General features: G+C 38.1%; 1 protein-coding gene across 1 annotated transcript in view; it reads right to left on the bottom strand.

The window, feature by feature from the left end:
• Positions 1-3,547: 3,547 nt before the first annotated feature.
• LOC124555278 (protein ERGIC-53) overlaps positions 3,548-10,775 on the bottom strand; it is a 96,925-nt gene continuing 89,697 nt past the window's right edge. Inside the window, exon 11 of the mRNA XM_047129151.1 lies at positions 3,548-6,359. Coding sequence (XP_046985107.1) covers positions 6,323-6,359 — 37 coding nt within the window. The 3' untranslated portion in view covers positions 3,548-6,322. The remainder of the gene's footprint in view (positions 6,360-10,775) is intronic.

The raw sequence follows: 10,775 nt of genomic DNA, 5'->3' as shown, positions 1-10,775 counted from the left end.
TCATTTTCTTCGAGGTACTTCATAATGTTCAAATACAGTATATGTTCTAAAACCCTACTGCAAATCGACGTTAGTGATATAGGCCTGTAATTCAGTGGATTACTCCTACTTCCCTTTTTGGGTATTGGTGTGAACTGAGCAATTTTCCAGTCTTTAGGTGCGGATCTTTCTGTAAGCGAGCAGTTGTATATAATTGCTAAATATGGAGCTATTTTATCAGCATATTCAGAGGAACACGATTGGTGTACAATCTGGACTGGAGGCCTTGCTCTTACTAAGTGATTTAAGCTGCTTTGATACACCAAGGATATCTACTTCTATGTTTCTCATCTTGGCAGTTGCTCTTGATTGGAATTCGGGAATATTTACTTCATCTTTGGTGAAGGAGTTTCAGAAAACCGTGTTTAATAACTCTGCTTTAGTGGCACTGTCATCAGTGTCTTCACCGTTGTTCCAGTACGAAATCACTCTTAACCATCTTGAAAGATTTATTAACGTTCATAACCATTGCAGCTACGGTAACATCATGATCACTGATTCCTGTCTCCATACTGACATTGTTAATAAGGTCAGGCCTGTCTGTAGCTTTGAGGTCTAAAATATTTCCATCACATGTTGGTTGTCCCACTAGTTGTTGAAGACAGGTTTCAGATAAAGTGTTCAGAATTTCTTTGCAAGACTGTCCACAACCTCTGCAGCAAATTGACAGACATCCCAGTCTATACTGGATAGGTTAAAAGTCATGTCCAACTGATAGTGTATGATCTGGGTACTTCTACTCGACAAAGTGTAGGCTGTTTCAATGATTCCTCAATTGATACAGTGGAATTGGCTGGATGATAAAAACATTTGTTGTTTAATTTAAGTTTACTTATACTAGTTATATGTATCAGGTTAGTTTACATTCAGATTAAATTTTGGCCTTGATGGACATAATACTTTTGTAGATTGCAATTTTGACCTGTCTCTGTGATATACATTTCATGCCTTCTTAAATATTCTGGAGCTTTCTAATTGGGGTTCAACCACCTCTCAGCTCAGAGTATAATTTAAGGTATCCACTTTCCTGTAGGGCAGTAAATTAGATGAGTTTGTTACAAATGCTTTGGCAATTTACCATTAAAATCATGATGACTTGAGTGCCTCTATTTCCTACATGATCAGATTTTACTCTCTGCTGACTGGTGAGCGTTTATCAAATAATCAGTATTACGTCGTATCACCTAAAAATTCTCCGAGAGAATCGCGTCTTTATGAAGATACTTCACATAACAAAAGTCTTCCAGAAATACAAGAATACTGAATCTGCATGTTCATCCAGGTACTTTTTGCAATATGTTGAGTGTGAGGAAAATCATGTGTGTTTCACACAGTTTGTTTTTCCTGAACCTGTACTGCTCCACGGCCTGTAGCTTGACAATATTAAACACCTCTGTGATACTGTATAGGAAAACCAAAGTAAAATGCTAAAACACTGTACGAACCCAAAGTGAGAAAAAGAGTGTGTCAGGACTTAAGCATACAGCAAGTTTAATATGGCGCAAGGCTTTTTTTTAACCTCTAGATTTGATTCATCTTTTGTAATTGTACACTCCTTTTCAAGCTCATTTAGCACAATCTGAGCTTTTTTCAAGAGTACCACAACCAGCACACTTCAAATATTATTTATGTTTACAATGTTCAATTAAGTGGTATCACCATTTTCCTTCTCTCTCATGGTCCGTTTAGAGAGATGAATTCATATGTAGTCTCTAAAAATCATTGAAGTATAAGCCTGATTTACTCAACTTTCAAGAGGAAGGGCAGAGGAAACCTCTCTCTATATGCCAACAATAGTTTTGTTTAATGAAGCAACCACAGCCAGCAACATTACCTGAATTTCGTAAATGTGTTCACAAGTAGGGATATCATTGGCACATTGGTACAGAACAGTGAAATGAGTTGGCAACAGACTACGATGGAGAGGTGCTCAATAGAATTAGTACCAGATGGTCAGCCACAGGACGTCCATTGAACATGCTATGAAGATTAAGTGAAACATGAGTGTGGAAAGTGTTATGGCAACAAAATCGATAGGGGACATCACCTCCATAATGTGCTAGTACTGTGGTTCAAAATCTTTTTACTTAATATTACGCAATCAGACTCAGAGTGTACAGGCTGACTGAATCTCTACACTAATTTAAGCTACCATGTTCAGTGTTTTGACCCCTAAAACTGCGGGTACAAGTATGTGTGCTACAAGCTGTACAAACTGTAACCCACACATTACTTGCCAAATAGTCTGAGAAAAGTATTCCTGCCTTATAAGTTGGCTATTACTGGCAATATTTCATAAACCTGAAGTGTGAATATCTGTGTTTACACACAGTGAATATAGGTCTCAGGAAGATTTGAAGTTACAAGAAAACAGATGCTACATATTGCAGTCTGAATGACTATCCAACTACAAAAGCTACTGTGTGGTGCTTCATGTTGGAGTATTTATAAATATTCTACATTCTTTACTATTCCAGTATGTGTGACAGTGGTGGCTACACAGAGATTACGACACTCAGGTTTACTGTGAGGAGCAATAGAATTTAAGAGAAAAAGAAAGAATGGATAGCAAGAATGAGAAGTCTGTCCCAAGGATGAAACATCCAAGAGTTGATGTGAAGCAAAACTGATCAGAAGTGGAAAGATGTTAACTGCTCATCATCTAAATTTGACTGTGGGAATGTGGACATCCAAAAACTATTAAATTCCACAGTAGAAACATTCCAAAGATGTTTCAATGGCACACTCTTAGCACCAAATGTATGCAAGAACAATGGATCATCATCCTGCTCAACACTTCACTTCATAACAAAAAGGATGTCGTTACAGATTATTACATAACTCCAAGACGTTTAACAATTCAGACTGTTTGAATTAAAGAGAGAGAGAGAGAGAGAGAGAGAGAGAGAGAGAGAGAGAGGGGGGGGGGGGGGTTGCAGAATCTAGTGTCCCAAAGAATTGATCCATCCTGGACAACAAGACATTCATAAAGCTTATTTTGCATTGGGAAGGAAGCATCTGAAACTTGGTGATTTGTGTATACTCCTTGAAAGGTATCAAATAGAGGAAACTATTTTTCTAAGCAGTATATTACATTTACATATGTGTTTCCCAACATGTGGACTGCTGCCTAAGTGAGTAAATTTAAGACTACGAACCTGAAGCTTTGACTTAAAAATTGTCGTCAACAACATTTGTTTTGTCATTTATCACTTCTTTCACCTCTTGTAATGGTTTGTTATGCGAAGGATACCAAGTTCCACCAATGTTAAGAATTCCTGTTAAATGGTACATTTTTCTATAACTAGCTGGGTAAATCACTTCAATGGTCACATCAAAGCAAGAGCATACCACCCTTAATAGGACAATACCTAGTCAAGTACTGTGGTGTTCAAATTTATCTTCTGGTTGAAGGCAGCTTTATCTTTAGCAGAAATTTATTAATTGGGAAGTATCTACATGCACAAGTCTTGGAATGGAAGAAGGTGAGCATAAATAAAAAAAGTCCTTTAACAAATATTGCACGCCAATTTTATTTGACTGTTCACTTCTGTTTACAACAGTCTACCTGAGACTCAATGAACAAATGGTGAGGTTCCAATGCCTACAGCACGGTTTACATAACATCACTTAATTTTTACTTTCATCTGTCTGATAGAAAAACTGCATTTACTGGAAATTTCTCTTTGTGGAAAGTAGCTACCTGCGATGTATTTTGCCATAAGTAAAAGAGACACAATAAATGAGATATAAAATGAATACCACAAAATGAATTTTGTTAGACATGGTACTACTAAAAAAATTAAGATGTAATAACCCACAACACATTCATTTACAAACCACATTTGCTAATTTTGTGCAATACACAGCAGTCTTCATCAAACAATAATAAATACACATTTTTGACTATGTGGCAGTGTATGAATGGGTATGCCAGATGCTACCATCTTAATTTTTCTTTGGGTTAAAATAGTGTTCAGAAAATATAGTAATTCTGAATAAGTACAAAAATTTTAGATCCTTACACACCAAAGGTCATCATTTACCCCATAACTTTGTGACAACTATTCTAACACCCTTTGAAAACAAATTCACACTGTAGTAGTAACTCTGAACAAGGGCTACATTATAGATACACAACAAGTTTCTAGAATTGCCATGCATGTTAATGTGTGTAAATTTCATGTTTTATTCATTTTTAGCTGCAGGATGAATAAATGGTCTTCAATGTGACAAGTAAATTATAACTAACAAAAAATTAGTATGAAATAATTTTCTAGCAGGAACAATCTGGTCCATACGAGAGTAACACCCAAAGCATTGCACTTTATCTCTCACTGTACAATAACCTAATTAACAGTGTTTATATATAACTCCTTACAAGAAAATAAGAAGGAACAGAGACAGCATTTTAAAGATTGCCAAACAGAAAAAATTCATGCACAACATAACAGGGTAGGAGAGGATAACAGGTTGGAAATTGTTTAAGACAAAAGCTTCACTAAGATTGCTGTGTATGTCACAAATTTGAAACACAAATTTCTTTACATGTATTGCTGCTTTCACATTTTCACATAACTTGCTGTGGAAAAAAATGTTCAAAAACAAACTGCCACAAATCACAATCATCAATTAAACTCAGAAAACATTAAAGTTTTGGAAAATTATCATAGGACTTACATACAAGACAACTAAATATCAGAAACATGAAGAGACAACCACAAGAAAAATGCAAAGAAAATTGTCACAACAAACAAATTCTACAACAGAAAAAACTAAGAACAAACAGAAAACGCAAAATGGATGGAAACAAATTCAAATGCATGTAATGGCACAGGAAGCAAACAATTTTGGTCAGAGGAAAAGTCACTTTTGAACCACAGAACACAAACTTACAGTAATGACAAAAGTAAGTTTCAAAAATAAATTACTGACCATACAGTTGCTGCTACCACTAATACCAAGACAATGTTCAAATGGTAACACACTGTTACCTTAAATTTGTTTAGCCCTAATTAAGTGAAAAACAGACCAACTGTGCTCCAGTGCTTCCTCACCAAATAATGAGAAAAACCAACAAATTACTTTATGAACACACACACACACACACACACACACACACACACCTAAAATTTTTTCAAACTGGAGAACAATATCCACTAACATACAATTCTGTTACACCTTTTAATACTTAAATTTATGTACACCAGGCCCTATGAAATGCATCTGTTAAAATATAATCACTCAGTACTACAACAGCATTACAAAATTTGCCACAGCTCAGAAAAATGCAAAAATATATGCATTTATTTATGTTGGAATGTCTGCAAAAACTTAAGGACTGCCCAAAGCAATGAAAGAATCTTATGATTACTCCCACTGATTACCTCTTTCCAATTCCAAAGCTTCTCTCAGTGGGCTATTACATGTCAATCATAAACACACACTGGTTCTTGAATTAAAAGTTCACACTCATTTATAATTCTTTTCCAGAACAACTATGTCAGAAGAGCACAAGTTTTCTTTGAAACACTAGAGCATCACAACCACATAACTTAAGAGAGGTATGTCTTCCTGAATGTGAAGACCATGCACAAATCTGCGTATACTGCCTGAAAATTGGCACCTTTTCTTGAATGTCCACATACTTAAAACTAAAAACTGTGATAATTGTGTCTTTTTCAGAAGCTTCCTCTGAGTGAGAAACATGGCCTTGGATTCTGTACTGTAACACACTTATGTTTTACAGCTCAAAACATCTCTTTACAATGTGAACTTCGAAGAGTGCGCGCGCGCACATACACGATTATCTATGATGACTACAGTCAGCCAATAATGTAAGTTTAATTTTGTCATGTAGAAGGCCTAAAGTAAATTTTACACACATTTACAGGGCTCATTCCATATTGCTCTGAGCAGTCTCAGTAACAGGTACAGTGTTCAGAGAACAAAGAATTCTTTATTACCAATGGTGTTTGAAATATTGATCTTATTTTGTCTCTTACGATATGGGAATTAAGATGAATATGGGTATTAAAAAACACAGCGGAAACAGAACTGTCTATTGTCTGTCATGGGATGAATTACAATCATTTAAAAAAAAGCTTCTGTCAATAATGGAACAAATGTAATACCCTAGATACTATTTAGTGTTCAAACTTAACAGCCTTTTACTCTTTATTATCACAGGTCCCATCCTCAGTTACTTCATGAACACAACATTGCCATTACTACAGTTTCTCCACGTCTTTGGAAGCCTTCTGTCGAGCACAAATCACAGAAGTTAAAAGAACTTCTTTGCCTGTGCTTCTTTGTTGTCCCTGAAAATAAATTTACAGAATCAAAGCAGGGAAATACATCAATTTAAACAATAAAGTCGTAACAGCTCTGATCATATGGACATCGTCATTTAACAGAAATAATTAGTTACCACAAGAAACAAGATGTATGGCAATTTAACTGACACGAGAAAGGGGCAGATAATACATGGCAGTGTGGGAAATAAAAATATTCTAGCTGAGTACCTAGTGTTGCCCACGAATGTATTTATTCCAATCTTCTATTAGTCTATCCTCTATGACCTCCTCCTCCTTCCTTTGTCCATCCCCTCCTCCCCCTGCTCCTCTCTGCCCATCTCCTCCTCTTTCCTTTCTCTGTATTTTCTCCTCTCCCCATTTCCTCCTCACCCTCTCTCTGTTTACCTCCCCCCTACACCCATGTCCTCCTCCACACTCTCTGTCTGTCCATCTCCTCCTCCCCTCTTCTTTCTCCATGTTATCACATTTATCCCAATAGGAGGTTTTACAAAGGTTTAGAATGGGTGTTTTACCTGAGGCTTCACCTGTGTATGCACATGACAAGTACATTTCACATATATCTATCAAATTTCACCTGTACTTGTAGGAAAGTTCGCCCTTCAGTTTTCATTTTCATGCTGTTCAATATTTATGACTTATCTCCTGAACTGTGTGCTGTAGAGTGATTCAACTTTTCTAGTACATTCAATGGTATTTGTGAATACTGTCTGCAATGTGTATCATGAATACATTTAGTAGTAAAGAAGTAATAACAAATTAAAACGTTGTGCTTTACACGGCAGTTTTACTGCATGAACAGTGGAAATGCAGTATGTAATAACCTTTTTTCCTTCCATCATTTTGTTGGGGCTGACAGTGAGAAAAAGTTTCACAAAGGTTTGAAATTATGTGTAAAATTTGTTGCAAGTCACTAAGTGCTCTGATTCTCAAATACTGGGTGACTAAATTATGGATATTTGCACGTTGTGGGCTACACTGCTCTATCACCTCCTCCCTTTTGATACATAGGTGTTTCTTAACCCTACAGCGATCCTTTCCAAAAAGTAAATGATAGGTGAACTAAGTTCGGCTGAAATCGGTAAAGTGGTTTAGGAGGAGATGTAGAACATACATACATATTTACATGTACATCAATTTTTGTAAGATGTATGATGAGAAACTGTTTACCAAGACACTTTATGCATGTTTGCTAAATATTACTGATGAACACCACAACCACATGGAAACAGGAAAAACGTTTATTCGCACGACAGTATCAGTTCATCTGTCACCAAAATAAAGTTAACTGTTGCACGAAATGATTCTTTCTTAGGAAAGTAAAGAAAGCAGGAAACATTAAGATAAAAGTTGTAATGAAATGCCAACAGCAGATGAGAACTGCAGAAGCCGCAAATTACAGGTAGCAGAATGGACAATCAACAAATGGCTACCACATTCAATAAATAAAAGACAGGAATTATTGAACATATACAATGACACTGCCTTTAAGTCATAATTAAGATGGAACGTGGGAAGTTTTACTTCACAAGACAGTAATAATCAAACAGCACTTGCAATTACAGCACCACAAGCGAACCCAGCAATGCTTTGCAACTGTTAAAAATATATGGGAACTGAATATATGTCCTAAACTACACTTTCCTCCCAATGTCTATTCACCACCTCCTCCCCCCATCTCTGTCCACAGAACCCCCACCCCCCAATCTGTACGCGAGAGTTCCACACTCCTCAACATCCCTAGGTCCACTGTTTCCGGTGTGATCGTGAAGTGGGAGAGTGAAGGGACACGTACAGTACAAAAGCCTACAGGCCGACCTCGTCTGTTGACTGACAGTCTGCAGACAGTTGAAGAGGGTCGTAATGTGTAATAGCCAGGCATCTACCCCGACCATCACACAGGAACTCCAAACTGCATCAGGATCCATTGCCAGTACTATGACAGTTAGGCGAGAGGTGAAAAAACTGATTTCATGGTCGAGCGACTGCTTATAAGCCACACATCACGCCAGTAAATGCCAAATGACGCCTCACTTGGTGTCAGGAGCGTAAACATTGGATGATTAAACAGTGGAAAAATGTTCTGTGGAGTGACGAATCATGGTACGCAATGTGGCGATCCGTTGGCAGGGTGTGGGTATGGCAAATGCGTAGTGAAAGTCATCTGCCAGCATGTGTAGTGCCAACAGTAAAATTCGGAGGCGGTGATGTTATGGTGTGGTTATGTTTTTCATGGAGGGGGCTTGCATCCCTTGTTCTTTTGCATGGCACTGTCACAGCACAGGCCTACATTGATGTTTTAAGCACCTTCTTGCTTCCCACTGTTTAAGAGCGATTCGGGGATGGTGACTGCATCTCTCAACACGATCGATCACCAGTTCATAAAGCACGGGCTTCGTCGGAGTGGTTACACAACAATAACATCCCTGTAATGGACTGGCCTGCAGAATCTTAACCTGAATCCTACAGAACACCTCTGGGGTGTTTTTGAACACAGACTTCGTGCCAGGCCTCACTGACCGACATCAATACCTCTCCTCAGTGCAGCACTCCATGAAGAAAGGGCTGACATTCCCCAAGAAACCTTCCAGCACCTGACTGAACGTATGCCAGTGAGAGAGGAAGCTGTCATCAATGCTAAGGGTGGGCCAACACCATACTGAATTCCAGCATTACCAATGGAGGGCGCCACAAACTTTGTCATTTTCAGCCAGGTGTCCAGATACTTTTTATCACATAGTGTAGTTGGAGACATTTGAAAGCGGAAACGCTGAGATGCATTTGATGGGCTTGTGCCACAATTTAGCGAACCATACTCATTTTCATTAATCACAGTTTTCTAACTGGTAGGATGATACTGTGAAGCCGTACACTAACTCTGAAGTTTGTCAAGGTTAATTTGATTGACTACTACAGCCCACATATGGAGACTTATCAAGCGTATTCTGGAACTAACACTAATAAATATCCAAAAGAATATATCTTCTGGTAAACCTTCCGGGATGTAAGGTCGTGGTCCATGAAACTCTTCAGCTCCTAACGTTTCGTCCAGAGCTGCGCTGGACATCTTCAGAGGGGTGTTTCTCCTCCGGTGAGTCTAGCCGACTGAGAGCGACTTATGTATCGTAGAAAGTGGGCGTGACCAGAGTTACACGTGATACGCAGAGATAACCTTTGTCAGAGATAAAACTTAACTATCGATCGTAATCTCATCACGGATAAAACTGTCTAGCAATTCTGTAGTGCTACTGTCCAAATATCACTAAGTTTCATGGTCTCTTCTTTCCGATTAAAATTATCCCTATGTTTATATATTTCAATTGCTTCTCTACAAAGCCGTGGGTAATAGTTCGTCGTTGTAGATAAAATTTTTGTTTCGGAAAACTTCACTTGATTTCCTGGCTGAAAAGCGTGTTCTGCTACTGCCGATTTTATCTACGACGACGAACTATTACCCACGGCTTTGTAGAGAAGCAATTGAAATATATAAACATAGGGATAATTTTAATCGGAAAGAAGAAACCATGAAACTTAGTGATATTTGGACAGTAGCACTACAGAATTGCTAGACAGTTTTATCCGTGACGAGATTACGATCGATAGTTAAGTTTTATCTCTGACAAAGGTTATCTCTGCATATCACGTGTAACTCTGGTCACGCCCACTTTCTACGATACATAAGTCGCTCTCAGACGTCCAACCCGTCAGTCGGCAAGACTCACCGGAGGAGAAACACCCCTCTGAAGATGTCCAGCGCAGCTCTGGACGAAACGTTAGGAGCTGAAGAGTTTCATGGACCACGACCTTACATCCCGGAAGGTTTACCAGAAGATATGTCATCCGGTCGTGAAAGCCTTCATACTATGATCCAAAAGAATAGCTGATAATTGTCGTAAAAATCAATATAAGGTACTTAAAAATGGTTTCGATTTGGTGAAATAAACAATGTTCTGCAATGATAAAAAGGAAACACAGGAGTATGTCTATAAATTGCTATGTGCTAAAGAGAGAAGCCTGTAGATGACGCAGAATGGACTCTCAAGACCCTACTAACACTTTCCTGAAACAGGTCCCACTACAGAAGAAACAGGGCCTCGTTTACACAAACACAGTACTTGTGATTTCTGAACCATGAGGGACTTCAAAATGATCAACTGAGAAATATAAGGAAGGGAAAGCTATACTTAAACAATGGATTGTTCACATGCGAAAGGGTCATGGTAGAATGTGTGTATTAAATACTTGTGCAGAATTTAGAATGGAGGTGATGATCGTGTTACTCACTCATGGAGTTAATGTTATGGACTCTGGTGTCACAGTATACTTTCTGACAACTGGCAAGTGTAAAAAGTTAACTGTATTCATTGCAGAAGCATTTGAATAGAGTAGTGTAGCGAAGGCAACTAGTGACGGATATTGTAA

This window comes from Schistocerca americana, chromosome X (assembly GCF_021461395.2).
Source record: "Schistocerca americana isolate TAMUIC-IGC-003095 chromosome X, iqSchAmer2.1, whole genome shotgun sequence".
Classification (NCBI taxonomy): Eukaryota; Metazoa; Arthropoda; class Insecta; order Orthoptera; family Acrididae; genus Schistocerca; species Schistocerca americana.
Note: the sequence above shows the minus strand (reverse complement) of the source record. Positions and strands in the feature narration are given on the sequence as shown.